The following is a 24,482-nucleotide window of genomic DNA, read 5'->3' on the forward strand; positions in this document are numbered from 1 at the left end:
CGTGGCTACTGCAAAACCACTACCACTGCTCACCACTACGACGCTACCCTCGTATATCGGTGAGCGTGTTTCCTTCGTGCATCTTCGGCTCTACCATTTCTTGTCTCTCCCCACTAGTTCTAAGCTCTAATGTATACATTGCGCTGGGCCCGGAAAATGGATTTATCTCATATTAAAGCCAGTAAAATTGCAATAAACAATTTATTAGATTTTCATTATTTTAATAATGTATAATAATAATAATAATTTATATTTTAAATTCAAGACATATAACTTATTTATACAGCAAAAGTAATGTTATTTTTACTGTTGTAAGAAAAGTAAAAATTGAAAATTTCTCTGTTGATAAAATAAATAATAAAAATTAATTTTATTTGATAACAACGATTTTCAGAGAATTAATAAATAATTATTAAAAAAATGTTTAAACATTGTCAAAAAGGGGTTTCGTAAATTTCTTCTCATCTTTAAAGGATAAAGTATTTCGAGTTGGCATTTGGAGGAATAATAGAGGAATATTATTTTTGCAATAATATTGTGAGGAAATTATTTTATTAAAGATTTAAAGTGGAGTAATTTGGGGTAAGTTAGTTCAGCAGCGGCTGTTGTTCAATGTCTGTCCCCACTTCTGTCAAAAATCCAACTTTTATAACCACAAAATTACTTTTAAAAATGGAGATGCTTCTTAATCAGCTCGCCCTCATCTAATTAATCCGACAAATCCGAACAAGATATTTCAAGTTATTTACGTATTATTTTGTCAATCAAAATTAATCGATTAACTTTAATAGAAAATGAATCCATTTGCCGGGCCCAGGGCAATGTTTACATCAGAGCTTAGAAAGAGTAGGGAGGTACAAGATATGGTAGAGCCGAAGATGCACGAAGGTAGCATGCTCACAGACATATGAGTGTAGCGTTGTAGTGGTGAGCAGTGGTGCTGATTTGCAGTTGTACGTCCCCACTACTCAAATGTCTATTTTCGTGCTACACTTCGAGCGCCTCTCCTGTGAAATTTGCTTTGGAACCGTAAGGTCCCTTTCACCGCGTCAGGACACATATTTTGAAATTTCGAAGTGAAAATACACAAAGAGGATTAACTCATAATGCAAACCAACCCAATCAAAAATTTATTAATGGTGCAGTACTGGTGCAGTACTGATAAGTATTGGCGCAGTACTGGCACCCAGTATTGACGCCAGAGTTGGTACCAGTACTGCTAATCACTACTGGTTCAGTACTGGTTGAGTACTGGCAGTTTTGTAATTTATTGTATACGAAAAGAAAGCTTTAACTGTAACAGAAATAAAGTTTAACTGCAATAGTGAAACTTATCTCTGCTCCCGGTAATACTTTTTTGGTATACTTAGGAAAAAGTGTCTGAAATTTTTAGCAACCCAACACAAATTAAATATTAATTAAATTAGTCAACTAACTAATTAATATTTTATTATATAAAATCGAAAACACCAAGAATTTTTATTCTTTATTATAATATATATTGCAAATTATTATTTTAAAAAATCAAAAAATAAATATATAAAAATATGTTAATTTTAAAACCAAAGTTTTTATAATATATAAAAACAGTTCAGTAAAAATAAAAATGTTTATAAAATAATTATAATGTATACAATTATACAATTAGCTATTTAATTATCGTTTAAAATTTTTTTGGTTCATTGCATATATATGTATTTGAAAACAACAAGAAAATCTTTCAAAATATTTTGGAATTGTTCTCAGGAAACTTTTTGTTTAAATAATTTTACCTACAAAAAAGCAAAATAAAATACATTTTTATTTTAAAAAATAAAATCAAGGTGAATAAATTTTATAGACAAAATATTTAAATAAAAAGATTCATCAGGTTCACTCTAGAACTTTTGGTAAACTAGTATTAATCAAAAAGAAAATCTATTTTAGTCAGTACTGGCTCAATATCTGCACAGTACTGGTTTTCCAGTACTGGGAGGGTGGTACTGCAACAGTACTGATACAATGAAAATACCAGTACTGGTTCAGTAGTCAACTCTGGTATAATACTGAAATTTTTGGTGGGGAATGATGTTTAAATCTTTATTATATCTAAAATAATCAATAAAAACTAATTTTGATATTACAAAAACGAAAAGAAACTTTTAATCGAGGTAAAACTGTTGTAAACATAACTTATAATTCGTTTGCTTCTATAAAGTCCCATTCTTTACGACGCTTCAGAACTGCATTTATTCTTGAATTTAGAATAATATTTATTCATAAATAAGAAATTTTTATTCTCAAAATGAGAATAATATTAAATAGTTTTCTTAATTTATGAATAATATTCTTAATTTAAGAATAATTGTGTTAATTCAAGAAAAATACGATTCTAATATTTTAAATAAATATATATATTGAGTACCAAGGATATATTCCAAAATTAAGAATAAATAATTTTTCACTGCATAATTAATAAACTGAAATGTATACAATTTTAATTGTTTAAATCGGCTCGTCGCCATCGTTTATTTCGTACATTTTGCGGATAATTTAGCTTTTCAGGTGCTAATTGTACAGCCAATGATAATGACATTTCTTTTTTTTTTTTTTTTTCTAACAAACAATATATAATGATTACCTCAAATCGAGAATATATTCATCGCAGAAGGTATATATATATTAGGACGCTTCTTATTCAATTAAATAATACAGATCTCATTATGTGTATTATATGTGTGTGTGTGTTTTTTTTTTACAATCATCTACATAATGCTTGCATGGAGGTGTTATAATAATTATATCGTTTACCTGTATATTCGTCAAAGTACAGGCCATCTTGGCATGACACTTTATTTATTTATTTTTTTTAAATATTATTATCGTCTCTTAATTTTTATCATCATACCCTTATCGTCTCTTATTACTCGTCAATTATTATTAACATGTAAATATATTCTATAACATTGGTAGATAATTTTTAAGCCTTAAAACATATCTAGTTTTTATATATATATATATTTATTTATTTATATTTATATATAATTACTCAAACGTTTTATACATACTGTTCGTAAAAATACCAATCGAAAAATTGCTAATTTATTTACTATATATATATAATAATTGCTATACTTATAATTAGTGTAATAATGATATTAATAATACTATAATAATACTAATAATGTTAATAATTATAATAATAATAATAATAAAAGAAATGATGATGATAATAATGATAATAGTAATAACAATTTATAAATTATTTATGCAGTGAATACTATTTTTTTTTCTAAATGGAAAAATTTATAGTATCAGTAAAATTTTGTTTTATATAATAATAGGAGAAAAGAAATATACTTTTCAAATTATTTTTACGAACATTTTGTATACCATCTCTTTACAAATTTTCCCTGTTATTTTATTTTCTTGAATTCAATCAAGTAGAGACAGTAACAATTTTTGTTCAATATTGATATTATTAGTGTCTCTTCTATAATAAAAGCAAGGAACAAATATTTTGGAACATTTTTTTTTTTTTATCAAAAATGATTTATTTTTTATTATTAAACTTTTTTTTTTATTTTTGACATACATATGTGTCAAAAATGCAAAAAAAAAAAAAATGATTAAATTTTAAATTACTTTTTTCTATTTTTAAATTAAATTTAATATATCGGCTATAAACCTATAAAAGCCGAATCGGCTTTTTTTTGTGCATTAAATTTTTTTTTTTTTTTTTGTCAAATATTACAGTTAGATTTTTAAAAGATTTTTTCTGTGTTTATAGTTGATATCGATTGAAAATTCAATAGTTACTTGTTTAATTATTTATTTTTAGTTAATAGTAAAATTTTAATTATGTAAATTATTTATTCAAAAAAAATAAATTGATAAAACAAAAATAAATGTAAATTATTTTGTCTAAATAGACACTTTATTATTGGATTATAGTTTTAATTAGAAAAATTTGATTTATTTACTGATAACTGATTAAAACTGATATAATTAAAAAATTAGTTTCTTAAAAAAATAAATAGAAATCATCAAGAGAAATTTCTTTTAATCTGTAGTGAACTATTACATTAAACGCCTTTGACTGTTAAAATTATTTCCTATGAAAAATTTTTTTCATCACTGGAAAATAATTATTTAATGAAAATTTAATTATTAATAATTAATGAAAATTATGATTATAAATTATTGTTAAATCAAAACAAATTATTACTTTTTTATTTTTATTAAATTATTATTAAATTAATATAAATAATTACTTATTGTTATTAAAAAAAAAAAAAAAAAGAAACTGTATTATTAATTTTTCGAAAAAATTTTTGACATTAATGTTAATAAATTTCTGTTTAATAAATAATATTATTAAAATAAGGCAAATATTTTATTGATAAAAAATAGTTCCAAAAAAATTTTCCATGCCATATCGTATCAAGAAAATATAATATTGTTTACAGTTATACAATATAATACAACTGTTATATAAATAATTGTTATACATTGTGAATAGGAATGTTATATATTTATAACAATCCTATATAGATTGGATTTAATTTTAAAAGTCTCTCTCGCGAGTGAACATAGGAAAACCCACAAATCTGATCGAAGACAATAATTTTCTTTTTTCCTTTTTTGAAGAAATTTTTTTTTTGTCTCAATAAATTTCTCAAGTGAGAAATTTCGAATTTCCGTTTTATAATCGTTTTTGTCTTTGGCTTATTGAAAAAATGGTGCGGTATATATATATATATATATCGTCTTCGGAAATGCAGAGGAACATTCATCAGAAGTGAGAGTGAGTGAGTGAGAGGTCGTTATCAGGTTTTCCGATAGTCACGCTGAATGAAATGGAATTGTGATAATTTCCGAATAAAGAGGAGGATCAATATTTTTTTTTTTTTTTTTTTTTGGAAAAATTGATCCAGATCGTTGTGCTGGCAAGATGTTTCTCGGCGAGACATCATGGAGGAAATTTTTTTGTATAACATATATATTAGGTATATGTATGAGAAAAAAAAACATCCTTTTTCTCATAATTTTTCATTTTTCAATTTCAATTTTTCTTGAATTTTTGTTTCGCAATTTTGTTCTTTTAGCGAAATTTCAGAATTTACTTTTCTTTTTTTAAATTCTGATTCTTTTTTTTCCAATAGAATTTACATTGTGATGGATGAATATACATCCAGTTTAGTTTGATAATTATTTTTATCTTTTATTATTATTATTATAACAATGGATGCAGTCAAATTTTGTTGGTAATTTTTGATAAATATATAATTGTTTTTCCAATATTGTGTTCCCATAAATCGTCTCCTGTTTTTTTGAAGATTTTGAGAATAAATTCACTTTTGAGAGTCGCTTCCTCCCGTGGCACTCGCTGAAAAGAAGGTATTTCCAGAGATTTTAGATGATTAGTCCTAATAAATTGAAGAATTGGACTGACGTTTAGAAATAAAAAAATAATTTTTTTTTTTATTTTAAACATTAATTAATAAATTAATTATTTTATAAATTCAATGACACTATAAATTAATATATATATATAGTTATGCAAATATTAATTAATTATTTACAATTATAATTATATTCATGCAAAATATATATATATAGTCGACTTATATACATATATTATATTTAAAAAAAGACGTGAGTTGGAATATGTTTTTGAGAAATTTTATTCTAACGAGACCATGTCCAACAGTTTGCTTGGAAAATGTAGTTTTAGGGATCAATTGCATGCAAGTAGGTCAAACAACTTTAATACGAAAATAGGTCGCAGTTTATTTCAATTTTACAATGGAAATATTTTTCTTTTTTTATATACTGTCGTTTTGGATTTTTTTTTAACAATTGACAGAATTTATTTTTGAACGAATTTTTACTTAACACATTTTTTAGATAACGAATTTTTATTTTACACAATTTCTTTGATCAATTTTTTTCATTTAAAAAATTCTAATTTAATCAAATATTAATTTAGCAGAATTTTCATTTAACAGAATTTTAAGTGATTCGAAATTTTTACTACCAGAATTTCCAATTTAACGACACTTAATTTGTCCGATTTTTTATTTGATAGAATTTTTAAAACTTCAAGTTTACAATTTGTCCGAATCTGCAAATGTCCAAAAAACAATCAACAGAAAGAGTTTGGCGCGAGTTTTAAAATCGACTAATCAGAAATCATTAAGAAAAAATAATTGTAATTGGTTAATTTTAAAATATGCGCCGAAATCTTTTTGTCAATTGTTTTTCGGACATTTGTAGATTCGGAAAAATTGTAAATTTATCATATTTTAAGAATTCTATCAAATAATAATTTTGTACAAATATAAAAATTCAGTAAATTGCGGAAATTCTGGTATTTACAAATGCGAATTATTTAAAATTCTGTTGAACAAGAAATTAATATAAATAAATTAATTAAATTAATATTCGGTTAAATTAGAATTTTTTAAATAAAAAGTTGAGCAAATAGAAAGTATATTCTGTAACATAAAAATTCTGTCAAAAAAAAAAAAAAAAAAAAAATTCGGTACCTATAAAAAATCAAGTGTTAAAAAATAATAATAATAATTATACATTATTTATCGAACTATGGTCGAGTTAGAAACAATTTTTCTCAAATTAAAAATAATGTCGTTTTTATCTTAAACAATTTTTTTTTCAAAAATAAACATTTAAGAAATAGATAAAGATGCAAAAATTAACATTAAATTACATGCAAATATCCATTTGAATTAAATTTGATTTTTTTTAAAATAACTTTTAAAAATGTTTAATTTTTATTTATTAAGATAAAAAATCCATATATTTTTGTTGAAAGCTTAAAATTAATGCTGTTAAACAATTATAACGAAAAATTAATTTTATTTCTAACATCGAAATAAAAATCCATATTTAAATTTACATTCCATGCATATAAATAATGGCTAATTATTTTAATAACAAATGCAAAAAAACACGGTAGCAATATTTAATTGTTAATATATCATATATATCTTATAAATATAGTATCCAAAATGAAGCCATGCAATTTTTTTCATTTTTTTTTTTTTGCTGCTTACTTAAAAAAAAAGCCAAGAGTCGAAGCTTGAAGATCGTCCCAGATTAAAATTTCGCTTTTTTCTTTTCATTATTATTATTATAATAATTATTTACTATTTTAGTGTATTAGAGTTTTTTTTTCTTGTTGATCTGTTTTAGATATTATATAGTTTATATAATAGTAAAAATAGAGAAAATAGAGAGGATTATATAGTCTAAAGACAAAAAGGCATGCAAAATAAAAAAAAAAAAATTCGAATTTTTCTTGTGCACTTTTTTACTTTTTGAAATATTGAGGAAATTAATAAAAATATTGTCAAAAGTTAAATGAATTTTGTGTTTTTTATTTAATAAAGGTGAGCGCACCAACTTGACATTATTGATTGTTATGAAAATCAAAAACCATAATAAATTTTGGTATTAATAACATAGAGATCACTGTTAATTTGATCTGGTTGGTTGCCATTGTCCCCACTCGCCATTTGTCGTAATTCTCGTCAACTACCGCACCCTGCACTAGTGAAAATTTAGTTACTTTATAGTAACTTTTAATTTTAACTATAAAGTCACTAAATTTTCACTAGAGCAGGATGCGGTAGTTGACGAGAATTATGACAAATGGCGAGTGAGGTTTTTGACAAGCGGGGACAATGGCAACCAATCGATTTGAATTATTTTGTCCAACAATAATTTTCGGAAATTAGGCTCTGTCACTTGTGACGTCAGAGTCGATTCTATGTGTGACAGGGCCTGGATTCTAGGCCTGGAGGGACAACAAACAAACGACACAATGTTATTCTTATGGGGAAGAAAATTAGTTTCCACTTTCATCAATTTTATTCATACTTTAAACATGGATTCTCTGAATTCGTGATAAAATATAAATTTTGAGGTTAGGGGTGTTTGTTTACTAACTTGAAATCTTTTACTGCTGCGGTAATTCCTACTTAAAATATATATTTTATATCTTTTTAATAACATGCATACTGGATATTGTTTAATAATGTTGTTAAAATGTAAAATGTGATTAGTAAACAAACACCAATAACCTCAAAATTTATATTTTATCACGAATTCAGAGAATCTATCAATGCAATTGAATCAAATATGTAACAAAATTAATTATCAACACACATTTTAATTTTATTATATGTCAACAAGCGTTTTCCATGTTTAAAGTATGAATAAAATTGATGAAAGTGGAAACTAATTTTCTTCCCCATAAGAATAACATTGTGTCGTCTGTTTGTTGTCCCTCCAGGCCTCTGACGTCATATTTTGAACTCGAAATATCTCGCTGAACTGACACAGTTTAAGGCTGCAGTCCAATGGCAGCGTTTTGCGTTGCGTTTTGTCACTAGACCATGAGTGTAAAAGAGATGCAGATATATGTTTGCTATGTTTACACTCAGGGTCTAGTGACAAAACGCAACGCAAAACGCTGCCATGGGACTACTGCCTTATTGTACATATTTAACTGTATTGTAATGTGAACACAGCCTAAACAGTTAGGGTACGGTCACACTATCTTATGCATGCAGAAATATTTGTCCGTTCACACTTCAATGAAATATAATTAATCTTTAGTAACTTTCTATTTACAACCGAAATTTTTGGAAAATTATTAGAAAATTACTAAACATTCACTAGATTTCATTGAAGTGTGAATGGCTAAATATTTCTGCATGCATAAGACAGTACCTTTAAATACAATTTCCGAAGATTAGGGTACTGCCACAGCTGAGCTATCTAAGTAGGGTCGTCATGGTAACGTATAAGAGTGAGGGAAATATAGAGAATGATCTTATTTCTCTTACTCTTATACGTTACCATGACGACCCCACTTAGATAGCTGAGTTGTGGCTGTACCCTTGTTGTTGGACAAAATTTCAATTCTACCCAACTTTGCTTTGGACGAACATGTTTTGAACTCTTGTTTCCCAACCCTGTTTGCGTTTACAAATGTCATATGGCAATTAAGATATTTTGTGACAGGAAAATTATTAATTGAAGATAAATATTTATCAAATGCACAATGTTTAAATTTTGTTCATTTATAATTAAATTGTTGATAATCATTTGAACCATAAAAATAATTTAAAATTTTCAAGATGTGTTAATTCATCAAAATCCATGATATCAAGTTGATGCGTTAGGGTACAGTCACACTATCTCATGCATGCACTGTGCATGCATGCAGAAACATTTGTCCGGTCACACTTTAACGAAATCTAGTGAATGTTTAGTAACTTTCTAGTAATTTTCCAAAAATTTCGGTTGTAACTAGAAAGTTACTAAATATTAACTAGATTTCGTTGAAGTGTGACCGGCCAAATGTTTCTGCATGCATGAGATAGTGTGACCGTACACTTAATTTTTATATTTTTCTATAATTTTAAATCTTATGCTCTCGATTATATCAATATTTATTTATTATTTAATAAGTAAACAGGCATTATAGCCTTTTGAATACAATATTATATTAATATTCTTTTTTTTTTTTTGAAAAACTAATTGTTTAATTGCAAATAAATTTTTTTTATACACCTGAAAAATTCATCAGAAAATGAAAAGAGAGTTAAGAGAAAAACGGTATAAGCAGCTTGGTAAAAGTTTAAAGAGATATAATTTTAAATAAAATAAATACAATAAGTTTATATTAATTTTATAAATTTCCTGTCAATTATAAATGAAATTATTGTAATTAGTTAACAAGAAATTAACAAATAATATTAAATTAAAAGCAATTTATTTCACCATATAACTTGATTAAGATGATTTTGCTGGTTTAGTGGAAAAAAAGGACACGTGAAATTTTTGTTGAAAAAGAGGACACGTGCATTTAACTAAAATAGCACGTGTCCTCTTTTTCAAACGAAAATTTCACGTGTCTTTTTTTTTCCCACTAAACCAGCGATTTTTTTCCAAAAAAATTTTTTGATAAATTATTTTTCTCAAAATATTTATTTGTTATGAAAAAAAAAAACATGTTTTATTAATAAATTATATATCTCAAAGACCTTTTATATTCTGCTGCATTAACATAAGAAAATATAGAACAATGCAAAATGAACATTTGTTCATTGTCAAATATATAAGAGGAGAGAGTGAAAGAGAATTCGCCAAGTCGTATAATATATTATATATAGTATATAAGAAGAAAAAAAGAGAGAGAGATAGAGAGAGAGGAAAAAAGAGTAAAATCGATGATGGTATGCAAAAATATAGAATGTAAGCTTACCGTAGTCAAGTAGAATCAGAAAGTAGAAATATATCGAAATAAAATGTCAGCAAGACACTGTTTATTTTATATTATATTGTTATAATAGTGTTGTGCGTTGTTTAGAGTTCAATATATTGTCGATGTTCATTTATATAGTTTTATGAAATATATATTTATATGGGTTCAAAATATATATTCAATTTTTTTTTTTTTTATTTATATAAAATTTTTTTTATATATTTTAATATATTAAAATAATAAAAATATATAATTTATAAAGAATAGAGAAAAATATTAATATAATTATTAATTTAATATATTATAGTTTATACATTATAAAATAATTTTATTAAACATAAACTATTATACATAGTTCAAACTAGCGTCATTTTTCGTGCTTCACGTGCTTAATTCGTGCGCACGCAACGAATTAAGAGTGGGAATAGCGGAATTCTGATTTGTACTTAGTCTTTCCTCTCCCACTCTCTAGATGTTGCGCGCGCATCCAAACTCAATTGAAACCACAAAGTAGAAAGTACGTTGCGCACAAGACACTATTTTCTCCATTCTTCTTTAACAAATATATTTATTAATATATAAATTATTAATAATTAATATTATTTTAATATTAAATAATTAAGATATTTAAACTACTTTACTATTTAATTAAAATTTAATTTGAATTATATTTTGACACCCATATGTTGTATATATTTTCAAATCTCCTGGGACTAGCTTCGTAAAACAGGGAACCACGACAATACAACAGACAGACACATAACAACATTTTAATTGTAGGCTGGAAAGAGTCGTAAATTATGGTAGAGTCACATTTTTTTTATTTTTTAGGAAATGCAAAAAGCATATAGTGTTTTTTTTTTTTTTTTGCTCAACATGATACTTATTTTATCAAAATTTGAATGGCATTTTTTACTGTCTTTTTTATTTTAATTATATTTACATTCGTTTTTTATATCAATACAAAGATGCTATCTACCGTCATTCAAACGCAACTGCGCTTGCGCCACTACAACTCTCTCATTGGTAGAAAATAGCGCTCTTATTTAAAATGCATTAATATAGAAAAATGTTTAAAAAGCAATAAAAAATTTTTTTTTTAACTTTAATTAACTTTTTTTATTTATTTATTTTTATTATTTTTATTTAGTTTTTAAACTATTTTATGAGTTAGCAAAATTATTCCTGCTAAAAATTAATGTTAATTAAAAATAATAACTAAACATAAAAACAATAACTTTATTACTTAAACATTTTTTTTTATTGTTTTTTTTTAAAAAACACTTTCTTATATTAAACCATTTTAAATAAGAGCGCCTTTTTCTACCAATGAGAGGGTTATAGTAGCGCAAGCGCAGTTGCGTTTAGTAACAGTTGTTGGTATCTTTGTATCAACTTTGAATAAAATCGGTTAGTTGCCATTGTCCCCACTCGCCATTTGTCGTAATTCTCGTCAACTACCGCACCCTGCACTAGTAAAAAATTTAATTACTTTATAGTAACTTTTAATTGTAACTATAAAGTCACTAACTTTTCACTAGATCAGGGTGCGGTAGTTGACGAGAATTATGACAAACGGCGAGTGGAGACAATGTCAACCAACCACTCACATTGAGGAGGTCGTAAAGCGTCAAATTTTGTAACTAGATCATGAGTATGAAAGAGATAAATATATATGTTTGTCCTTCTCGTACTCATAGTCTAGTTACAAAATTTTGACACTTTAAACCTCCAAGTGATTTCATCCTTTCAGTTGTAAATAAATTTACTTAATAGAAATTGAAACTAAGTAATAAATTACTGTATATTTTAAAATTCAAATATTTTTTATAAAAAAAGTACAATAATTATGATTTTTTTTACATATATTTTATAATAATTTTTAAAAATCAGTAGAAAAAAAACGTAAAGTAATCTTTAGTTTAATATAATCAAATAATAAATTTTAAATATTAAATTTAATAATTTAATTAAAAAAAAATTTTTAATTTAATTTTTTTTTTTTGTATAAATTTGGGTATTTTTATGTAAAGAGTACAGATAGATATATATATATATATATAGTATATAACAGTACATTAGCAAACCTATACAAACACAATAAGGATATAATAAACATCGATCGAGTGTTTCCTAAAAGAAAATGCTTTTTAACGAAAATAAAATTGAAAAAAATGAAAAATCGGTAACATCAGTTCAAGTTATTCAACAGACTACATAGAAACACAATATCGCGTTTGCTACCTGACTCACTCACACAACAAATTTCTTCCACCAATCATCAGCGCGCCTACATGAATTTCGCTAGACGAAACACAGAAAATTATACACGTTAGATAAATGATTGATTCGAATCATCATCATCATCATCATCATCATTTTTTTAATACAAAAAAAAAATAATTTTTTGTTATATAACCGAAAAAATTTTAAAATAATTATTTTTTATGATTTTGATAATTATCGATCTATGACAAATTCTTTTTATATGCTCTTAGACGTTTTAGATTCTTATTATGTATGATGACAAAATTTTTACATATTTTCTGTGAATTTTTATATATAATTAAATTTCTGATGAAAAAAAAAAGAAAAAATTGTTGGGGGATAAAAAATAAATAAAAATGATCGAATAAAAAAAATAAATAAATAAAATCGGCCTTAGAATTTTAAGTGTGACAATTTTTTTTTTTTTTTATTTAATTAAATGAAAGACAGTTTTAAAATGTAATTCATTTATTTTGTGTTTACATTGAATTTAAATTTAAAAATTTCTCAGTCGGTAATTCAGAAATCTAGTTCAAAATTTTATTGTCAAATTCAAAAATTTAAATATTTCTAAATAAAATTATGTAAAAATTGATCATCATTTGTATTTTGAAAAAAATTATTTAATTCAAATAATTGCTTATTTCAGTATTATCAAAAAAAAAAAAAAAAAAAACAATTAATTTACTTTGAATACATAAATTTTTTATTTGAATTCAGTTTATTTGTTTTAAATAAAAATTATTTATTTCAAATAAAAATATTATTGGGTTCAATTAAAAGTATTATTTGATGCAATTAAAAGTATTATTTGATGCAAAAAAAATTATTATTTGGCTCATATAAAATTATTATTTCGTTCAAATAAATATTTGATAACAACTGATTATTTGAATTAAATATAATTTTTTTCAGTAGTGATGTAATAACAAACTTTTTATTTATTTTCTTTTTTCTTAAAAAATTCAAAATACACGAAAATTGTAGTATTTTAATGAATTTCTTTTCAAGGGCTGACACCACTCGTCAAGTTTGATGTACATTTTATTTAAAAATATTAAGAAATATTATATGTGCCTGCCATTCCATGAGATTTTTTAGCACTTTTCGGAGTAACCTTTCCAAATTAAATGAAACATTTTTTTATAATATTTATTAATATAGAGGTCCAAAATAATCACTTTTTAAGTAAAAACAATTGTTTATTTAAAAAATACAACAATAAATAATTTTAAAAAATTTACTTTTTTTCTGCAACACCAAATAAATTGGTTTAAAGATCAAAATTTTCCTTATTTTTCAAACTTTAATACCGCACAAGAAAAATAATGTTTTTCAAAATAGTTAACTCACAATTTATTAAACAATGTTTGTTTTCTTTTTTGTATTTTATTTCTTGTGAAACGTCTGCTATAGTTGCGCGCGACGTTCGTTCGGAAGTTGTCGCTCTCGTTATTGAGCAGAAGCTCATTACACTAGCGTAGTAAAAAAACATGTTGTGTGAAAAGTGAGGTTTTTCATCCTTCAAAAATGTTTTTTATAATTTTTTACTTCATAGTAGATAATTAAAAACCATTCAATGTGATAACCAGAAATGTTTACGTTTCGTTTAATAACAACATAACCTCACTTTTCACACAACATGTTTTTTACTACGCTAGTGTAATGAGCTTCTGCTCAATAACGAGAGCGACAACTTCGGAACGTCGCGCGCAACTATAGCAGACGTTTCACAATAAATAAAATACAAAACAGAAAACAAATATTGTTTAATAAATTGTGAGTTAACTATTTTGAAATACATTATTTTTCTTTTGCGGTATTAAAGCTTGAGAAATAAGGAAAATTTTGATCTTTAAACCAATTTATTTGGTGTTGCAGAAAAAAAGTGAATTTTTTTCATTATTTATTCTTGTATTTTTTAAATAAACAATTGTTTTTACTTAAAAAGTGATTATTTTGGACCTCTATATTAATAAATATTATAAAAAAAATGTTTCATTTAATTTGGAAAGGTTACTCCGAAAAGTACTAAAAAATCTCATGGAATGGCACATATACATATAATTTTCTAATTTTACATATTTTATAAAATGTGTTATTTTAATTTAATTTTTAATTTACTAAAAATATGAATTTTTTGTTCAGTTAATTAAGCTTGCTGCAAAATAAAAATTAACTTTAATTAAATAAATATTTAATAATAAAATAATACTAAATATACATATACATATATATAAAATGAAGTTATCCATATTTTACGTAACACCTTTTAATATAAGGGTGAGAGGTCGAGAAAATGTTACGTTTTATTACATATTGAAAGTATGAGTGGTGGGGGGGGGGTCGATTGATATTGTTGCATAATATTTTTAGAATAGAATAAATATAATATGTTTCATTCAATTTTGATTATTATATTAATTGAATTTTATCAATACTTCAAAAATTAAAAAGAAAGAACAATAACTTTATTTTTGGAAATTACATAATTTATTATAAAAAAAGAATAAAAAAAATTTTCAAAAAAATGTTAAAAATTTAAAACAGAATTTAAACTTTCAAAAAGATAAAATTTTTTCTATTATTGAAAAAATATAAAATGTATACATCTTGACAAAATTAGTGATGGGCCCTTAAGATTATTTCATAAAAAATTAAATACAATTTAAGTAATTACTGATTTATAAAAAGAATTTTATTTTTAAAAATAATTCAATTGTTAATTTTAATAACAAAAATAATTGCATTGTAATTAGATAATAATTTAATGTAAAATGATTGTTATCATAGTAATTTTAATTAAAAATTTTATAATCTTAAATCCATTTTAAAAAGAGAGATTTTGAAAATTAAAAAAAAAAACGAAATGATGATTTTTATTGTAATTAGTAATGATTAAGTAACGTTAATTTTTTGAGAGAAAAAAGTAAACAGAAATTTACTATAAAGAACATAAAATTCATTGATAGATTAAATACTAAATTAATTATGGAATTATTATTATTATATGATATATTAGTTATATTATTTAACCTTTATTGTAAAATATTTTTTACCATCTCTATTTTTTTTTTATTTTTTTTCTATGTTCATTAATATCTATTTTTAACTCTTTTTCTTATAAATCTTTTATCGCCTGTTTTTTTTATATATATTTAATCATTTGGATAAAAAAATTGTAAACACATACATATAATTAGAATATATATATGTGTATTATAAATAACGATAAATCCGTAATGTTAAAAAATTTGAAATAAACTTATTAAGCGAATAACCATTTAGCGTTTGCAAAATGCTAAGAGAGGTAATTTTGCTTTTTTTTCCTGATTGTAATATAATAATGATTAATATATAGCATTACTTTATAGTTTTTTTTACATCGTGCATACATTTTGAGTCCTTTATGAGCATAGAAGATGTATATAGATTGAACAGAATGATAGCAAAAAAAAAACGACGAATTCAAGACATAATTTTTTTTTACTTTTAATTGATTAAAATTAATTTATTCCTTTAATTTTTGTCTATGATAATAAAATATTTAAATCTTTAAAAAACATTCTAATATTTTAATCTTAAAGTTTAATATATTAGAATCTCTTTTCTTTTCTTGCAAAAATTATTTCTCTAATTTATAAATGTAAATTCACTTTTTTTTTCTTTTTTACATTCTTATATTATTCACTTCCTTAATATTTTGTTATTATTTGTTTTTCTTTTTATATATTTTAAAATATTTTAACGACCAGTAGAAGAAAATGTAAGCATATATTCTGATTATTATTAATTAATTATTAATCATATTAAAAAATAAATATATTTTTATGTACAATATTTTTATATAGCAAAAAAAGTATAGAAATTATTTTCTTAGGGTAGAAAAAAAATAATTAAATTAATGTGACTAAACAAATCATATAATTTTTATGCTGTTAAAATAAGTAAATTTTCATTTTTATAAAAAATAATTGTTTATATTGAAAAATTAATAAATATATTTATTAATTAATTGGTCCTGAATGTGTCGTTTAAAAGTACGGCGAGATATACATCGACGTACACAAAACATTTACTTCTCGACAACGAACAATTAAGTGGCAGTATTTATAGCTTTAAATATTCAAAAATTGTTACTTACAAACAATGATGGCTAATATAATCAGCGCGATGACTCCCATAATTATCATCATCTGTAATTTATTTATATTTCGTTAGTAAAAAAAAAAAGAAATTTTTAATAATCATGTAAACGATTTTTTTTTTGTACTCTTTACTCTTTAAATTTGGATCGCTGACATTTTAGTGATTAAATATTTGGAATTTAGCAACTAAATCACTTTAGTAAAATTTCCATTGAAATTCAGTGACGTTTCACTGAAAATTAGTCGAATTATTACTGATTTAAGCAGTCAAATCTATAATATCATTAATCGGTAAAACAGATTTGACTGTTTCTATCAGTAAAGAATTTTACTAATTGTCTGTTAAATATTACTAATTTTCATTGGAAATTTTACTGAAGTGATTCAATTGTTAAATTTCATTTCATCAATGAAATCTCACTAATTAAAAAATTTAGAAAGAAATTTAAATTAATGAGAATTCGTTTACTAATTAAAATTAGTGAAAATTTCTACTAATTTGAATATTAGCAAACGAATTTTCACGAATTAAAATTTAGAAAGTAATGATAATTTTTTATTATTATTACAATAATTATAAATAATTTAAATTATTATTAATTGTTAATAATTTTAACAATTTTAATTATTCATTATTATAATTTTTATGATAATAAATTAATAAAAGTATAATAAGCATAAACTGACCTTTAGATTTTGTAACCAGAACTTCCTTTTTAATTTACCAGCCTGTTGTTCAAACTGCGACGCTCCTTGTTGTAACGCATCTAAAAGCAGAAGAAATATTGTTTATTTATGAATATATATATAAAAAAAGTGATTTTTATTAAAATTATTTTATAATAGGCTTTAAGGGTAAGGACCAGTGAAATTTCAACCTATCAAAATTAATAATTATTGTTGTTGTTGTTGTTGTTGTTAATTAAAAAGCAAAAATATTTTTGAATATTTTAGAAATTTTATTTTTCGAAAAAATTAATACCATTAACTGTTCAGAATCAAAAAAAAGGGCATGGAAAATTTGGCAATGAAATATTATAAAAATTGTGGAAAAAGTTAAATTTGAAAAAATCACCATTAACAATTTAGATCAATCAAAATTGACTTTGTTTAGTAGTAACAATTTTTTTTTTTTTTACATTTTTTCAGAACTTAAAATTATATTCCAGTATGAAAAATTAAAAAAATGTAATTTTTAACTGATCGTTCAATTCAGTTTTCATATTGTAATTTTACGAAGCTGAAGTACGCAACGTTTATGATAAACGATTTTTAAAGAAATAACTTTTTAAAATTAAAAATTCTATAATTTTTTGTCTATAAAATATATTTTTTATAATTTATTGATTAATAAAAACTACAAGAAATATTTTTTAGGCAAAAAATTATAGAATTTTTCATTTTAAAAAATGATTTCTTTAAAAATCGTTTATCATAAACGTTGCGTACTTCAGCTTCGTGTAATTTTTAACTATTTTACAATTTTTCTTATTTTTCAAAAATAGTCAAATTCCATGTTATTTTCTTATCAAATCATTAACGAGATAAATAAATTTTTCAAAAATTCTAGATTCATTTTTCATTGAATGCTCATATATAATTCATTTTTTTAAAAAAAGAATTAATTTAAATATTTTTTTTTTTAATTAGGTACTTATTTTTAATTGAATTTTTCAAAACAGTTAATGCAAAAAATTATATTATATTAATTATATCACTAGATTTTTTGTAATATTTATGGATTAAAAATCTTATTTAAAAAATTGTTTCTATCCATTGAGTTCGTTTATTTGTTTTGTAAAAATTCACACAAATTTTCAGTCTGATATTGTATAGCAACATGAAAAAAAAATGTTAGAATATATTTTTTTTAAATTAACAAAAACAAATTAATAATTAATTAATTAATTAAACATAATTTTTTAAAAAACATTTTAATCTGTGAATTACAAAAAAAAAAAGTAAATTAATTTTTTGTTAGGTAGTCAAATTTTTAAATAATTTAATTTAATTTAATTTTTTAAATAAAAGTATTTTATTTTAAAATGATTCATTTTTCAAACAAAAATCTAAACCCAGAGAAAAGATTTCTTTAATTTAAAGAAACTAATTTCTTTGACTTCTTTTCTTTCATTCAAAATAAAATTTTCTTCGAAACAAAAAAAGTTTCTTATTTCCAAAGAAAATTTCTTTAATTCAAAGAAATAAAAGAAATTTGTGCATTAAATCAAAGAAATTCTAACATTGATATATATAGGGTGAAAGAAACATTTATTTGAATTAAATAAAAAATTTCTTAGAAACGAAAATAATTTTTTTTGAATCAAAAATAATTTATTTGAAACAAATAAATTTTCTTTGTATCAAAGAATAATTTGTCAAAACAAAAATTGATTACTTTGAATCAAAGAAATATTTTTACTGGATGTAGTAAATTATTTATTTGTATCAAATTTTTGAAAAATTCATTTTAAAATATACAATTTTCAAAAAGAAAAATATATATATATTAAAAATTGATGCATTTTTTCAAAAAAAAAAAAAGTCTTGTAAATTATTTTTTTTTGTTTCAAATATAAGCATTCAAAAAAAATATATTTATAAAATATTCATATATTGTTAATTAAAAAAAAAAAATACATAAACAATTGAGTTCTTTTTTACATAGTGTTAATTAATTTAAGTTTTTTTTTTTACAATTTTTCTATAATAATATAAGAAAGAACCTTTTAAAATACGTTAGGTACTTTTAAGTAATTTTAAAAATTTTTAAAAAACGATCAATGATTATACTTTTGTGGTACAATATAGTAACAATTTTAATTTTCATAGTATTGCAGACATTGTGCAGCGATTTTATATTACTATATGTATATAATAATTATTGATTCAGTCTTTTTTTTTTGCCGTTTCGAACTTAAAGGAAGGTTGGGAAGTAATCAATATTTTCTTTGATCGTCGCAAAGTAAATAGGCTACTAAATGTAGGCCAAGAAACTTTAGTTTGATAGGATTCCTGAACGCACATATATACATATATATATATATAAGAGCAAACGGCAGGGAAATATACTCATAACTCATCGTTTCCTTCTTCACATAATAATATATCAGGGGGATTATCTATAGATCCTAATAGCCTCAGAAATTTTTTGTAAAAACTATTTTCTACAATATCGTAAAATATACTTAAAATAAAATTTTTTAAAAAAGTCAAAAAAAATTGAGAAAAAAAAAAAAAAAAAAAAACCAATAATATTCATAAATTAAATTTCAATGTAAAAATGATTTACTATTAATACGATTAATTATTTATTATTTTTAACAATAATTATTAATATTAATTTATATTATTTGAATTATTATTATTTTTTTTTTATTAATAATTATTGAATTATTATTATTTTTCTAAACTTGATTCACATTTCAAATGATAAATTTATATATTTTTTTTTTTTTTATAAAAAAATATTTACCAGCTCGATCGTCAAGTTCTGAGAGTTTTTGATCACGTTCGAGAACTTTTTCGACATTTGTTTTCATAATATCGACAACTTCGTCGACTTGCGCTTGCGTTTGCTGTAATCGTTTTTGCGATGCAATCTGTTGGGGTGTTCTTGGACCTCCGACGATTCCATCGCTTCCTGCACCTCCTGCCGCATCTGGCGCAAGCCCACCTTCTGATGCCCTACAAAAAAAATATATATTTTAATTCTGAAATTGAGAACTGCAATATATTTTCAAATTTGACTTTCAAATATAAATATAATTCACTCTACAAAAAAAAACGACATAATAGAAGCAAACATTTTTAGGTTATGTTTATGAATTTTTTCTTTTTGGGCATTAAAAATGAGAAGCTAAAGTTTATTTCTATTTTTGTATTTTATCGCAATTAGACTATAAGCACACTTATTGAAAGTTAAGTAAAAAAATTTTTAATTTTAATTATTAAATGAGAGGAGAAATCCACATGGTGAGTTTGAGGTTATGTTTGTCATTTTTTGTTTTTTAATATATTTGTTTCAAGAAAATTATTTTCTACCTCTGATATCAACATTTTTATATGTATAATATTTTTAAAGATTTAATATGGAAATAAAAAAATTGTTAGCTCAGACATCTATTCATCTTAGTATATTGGTTAGCGTTCTTAACTTGCGTGCGTCGAACTCGGGTTCGATCCCCCATGCTCTTAGTAATTTTTTCCGTGTATATAATACTAAATTAACATTTAGAAAAAAATGTTAAATAAAATACAAAATTAAATCAATAATTACAAATAAATTAATAATAATATATAAAAAAAAAAACAAATCAATAATTAATTTGACAGATCTCGCCCCCCTGAGCGCCAATCACAACGATTTTCAACTTTAAGGCTTATAATTTTTTTCAAGCCTTGCAAATATTAATATTCTAAATTAAATTAATAGAAATCAAACTATTAAATTGCCTGTATATTTAAATATGACTCAAGAAACTCAATTTTGAGGTTATATTTTCAGATTTTATCTTTAAACCCAGCAGTTTTTTTTACATTTAACCTAATTTTGCACAAAAAAAATGCAAGTATATAAGCAACACGGTATATCTCCTGAATATCCCTTGAATACCACCGTGGAATATTCCCATGATCTTCCAGGAAAATCAAAATGTCCGCATCATGGAAATATTCCACGGTGACATTCAGGGAATATTCCAGTGACATTAAAGGTAATATTAAATGAATATTCCACAATATCACCTGAATATCCCCTTAATGTCACTGGATTATTCCATGAATGTCACCAAGGAATATTCCCTCAATGTCACTGGAATATACCCTGAATGTCACTTTGGAATATTCCCATGATGCGGACATTTTGATTTTCCTAGAAGATCATGAGAATATTCCACTGTGGTATTCAACGGATATTCAGGGAATATACCGTGCTGCTTGGATATAATTTTACTACGTCGGACGTTGGAAAAAAGTTACCATGCGTCCCTCGTAAAGTAAAGAAACATAACCTGAGAGTTATTTCATAACCTTAAAGTAAAAACACAACCCAAATGTAAATTAACCTAAAAATTTGCTTAAATTTACAAATAGATTGTGAATCGATAGAAAAATTACATTTTGATTTTTGGATTTTTCATTTATGTTATTGATTGGTCCAAGTTCACTAATTCTGATTGAAATATAATTAATTATTAATTAAAGCCTGTTAAATCGCTCAAAATCGGTCATTTAATTTAATCGTTGATTAAATATTAATTGAAATTACATTCAACATGACATGTTGAAACGGCGGGTATAAGGAGACCGAACGACCATGTTAAATCTGCGTTAAAAGTGAACCAAATTTTGGTAACCGCTTAGTGTCATGAAAATACGTAATGGAACACTAGCGCCACTGATTGTGTTAAACTCAGCTGGACAGTCAGCCATTGTAAAAGTTTTAAATAAAAGGAGCAATGTATTTTTGGGTTATGTTCAACGTACTTCCAATTTTTCCCACTGTTTACATACTTCCCACGAGAGCGCTTGTGTTCCATTCCGTATTTTCATGAAACTAAGCGGGTACCAAAATTTGGTCCATTTTCAATGTACCTCGTTTAAATTGACTTAAATAATAATTATTTGATACAAATAAATATTTATTTGATAATAGTCAAGTAATCGAGTATTTGAATCAAATAATTTTTTTTCAGTGTTTTTTTGTCATATGACCTTGAGTTTTGAGGTTATGTTCGTTTTTAACATATATTTTTAACATGCTTAATACAACTACCGGATAGCGAAAACTTTTTATAATATGTGTCCTGACGCGGTGAAAGGGACCTTATGATTAAATAAATCGATTTTTATTTTTTTATACCAATCGATAGTTTTTGAGTTGCTTTTTCATTTCCAACAATTAAAATTTGTCTCCTTCAAATACTTATTGTGTTATATAGCTTTAAACATAAGTACTTTTCCGCGTATTCTCGGGCGCCTCGTGGCTACTGCAAAACCACTACCACTGCTCACCACTACGACGCTACCCTCGTATATCGGTGAGCGTGTTTCCTTCGTGCATCTTCGGCTCTACCATTTCTTGTCTCTCCCCACTAGTTCTAAGCTCTAATGTATACATTGCGCTGGGCCCGGAAAATGGATTTATCTCATATTAAAGCCAGTAAAATTGCAATAAACAATTTATTAGATTTTCATTATTTTAATAATGTATAATAATAATAATAATTTATATTTTAAATTCAAGACATATAACTTATTTATACAGCAAAAGTAATGTTATTTTTACTGTTGTAAGAAAAGTAAAAATTGAAAATTTCTCTGTTGATAAAATAAATAATAAAAATTAATTTTATTTGATAACAACGATTTTCAGAGAATTAATAAATAATTATTAAAAAAATGTTTAAACATTGTCAAAAAGGGGTTTCGTAAATTTCTTCTCATCTTTAAAGGATAAAGTATTTCGAGTTGGCATTTGGAGGAATAATAGAGGAATATTATTTTTGCAATAATATTGTGAGGAAATTATTTTATTAAAGATTTAAAGTGGAGTAATTTGGGGTAAGTTAGTTCAGCAGCGGCTGTTGTTCAATGTCTGTCCCCACTTCTGTCAAAAATCCAACTTTTATAACCACAAAATTACTTTTAAAAATGGAGATGCTTCTTAATCAGCTCGCCCTCATCTAATTAATCCGACAAATCCGAACAAGATATTTCAAGTTATTTACGTATTATTTTGTCAATCAAAATTAATCGATTAACTTTAATAGAAAATGAATCCATTTGCCGGGCCCAGGGCAATGTTTACATCAGAGCTTAGAAAGAGTAGGGAGGTACAAGATATGGTAGAGCCGAAGATGCACGAAGGTAGCATGCTCACAGACATATGAGTGTAGCGTTGTAGTGGTGAGCAGTGGTGCTGATTTGCAGTTGTACGTCCCCACTACTCAAATGTCTATTTTCGTGCTACACTTCGAGCGCCTCTCCTGTGAAATTTGCTTTGGAACCGTAAGGTCCCTTTCACCGCGTCAGGACACATATATAGGGAGAAAATAAACTAATAATTAAAAATAAATAATGAATTAATAATAATTAAATATATTAACAAATAAATAAATAATGATAAATAAAATAAATAGAACTTTATTCAAGTTTCTGGATAAAAAAAAAATAATATCAATAAACTGAAACTCATCACAGCTAATGATGCTTTCATAAACGTGGGCGTTTCATTTGTTAGAAAGCTTGACACGCATTTTCTGAAAATGTCAGTCAAAAAATATGATGCGTTAAATAAAAAGAAAATGTTTTTGAGTGGGAGTCGCAAAGGAAATTGAGTATGGGAGGATAAAAAAAAAGTGTTTTCCGAGGTGGTTTGCGTTTTCTAGGTAAGGGTTATAATCTCTTTCCAGCGCTCGGTGTCAGAGACCAATGACACGAAAGGCCAGAGTTCGCGTCCCAGATCTAGCTATACTCCCTCGTGTCATACACGAGTTTCAACTCTGAAAATCAAAGATACATCCCCTCGTTTTTCAGATTTTGTTTACTTTTTTCCTTTTCTTTTTCTTCTTCTTTTTTTTTCTTCTTTTGCTTGAAATATATCTCAAAAAATGATGTATTTCACGCACACGCGGAATAAACTAATTTCTTCAAATGCCACAGGTTAAGGAGAGGATGAAGGTGTGGAAATAAAAGAGCAGACAAACAATTAGATGATATTATATTCCATGAGAAAACTAAATGTGGAATATAAGGAAAAAAAATAGAAAATAGAAAAGATCATT

The 24,482-nt window shown here is 24.4% G+C and overlaps 1 protein-coding gene across 1 annotated transcript in view; it reads right to left on the reverse strand.

Moving 5' to 3' along the window:
* The window catches only part of LOC127285065 (synaptobrevin-1), a 58,947-nt gene that overhangs the window by 12,720 nt on the left and 21,745 nt on the right, over window positions 1–24,482 (reverse strand). Inside the window, exons 2-4 of the mRNA XM_051310870.1 lie at window positions 20,171–20,382; window positions 17,383–17,462; window positions 16,692–16,743 (exon numbers count right to left, since the gene is read on the reverse strand). Coding sequence (XP_051166827.1) covers window positions 16,692–16,743; window positions 17,383–17,462; window positions 20,171–20,382 — 344 coding nt within the window. The remainder of the gene's footprint in view (window positions 1–16,691; window positions 16,744–17,382; window positions 17,463–20,170; window positions 20,383–24,482) is intronic.

The sequence above is a fragment of the Leptopilina boulardi genome, unplaced genomic scaffold, assembly GCF_019393585.1.
Source record: "Leptopilina boulardi isolate dan_hultmark-lab unplaced genomic scaffold, ZJU_Lbou_2.1 LbouV2_328, whole genome shotgun sequence".
NCBI lineage: Eukaryota > Metazoa > Arthropoda > Insecta > Hymenoptera > Figitidae > Leptopilina > Leptopilina boulardi.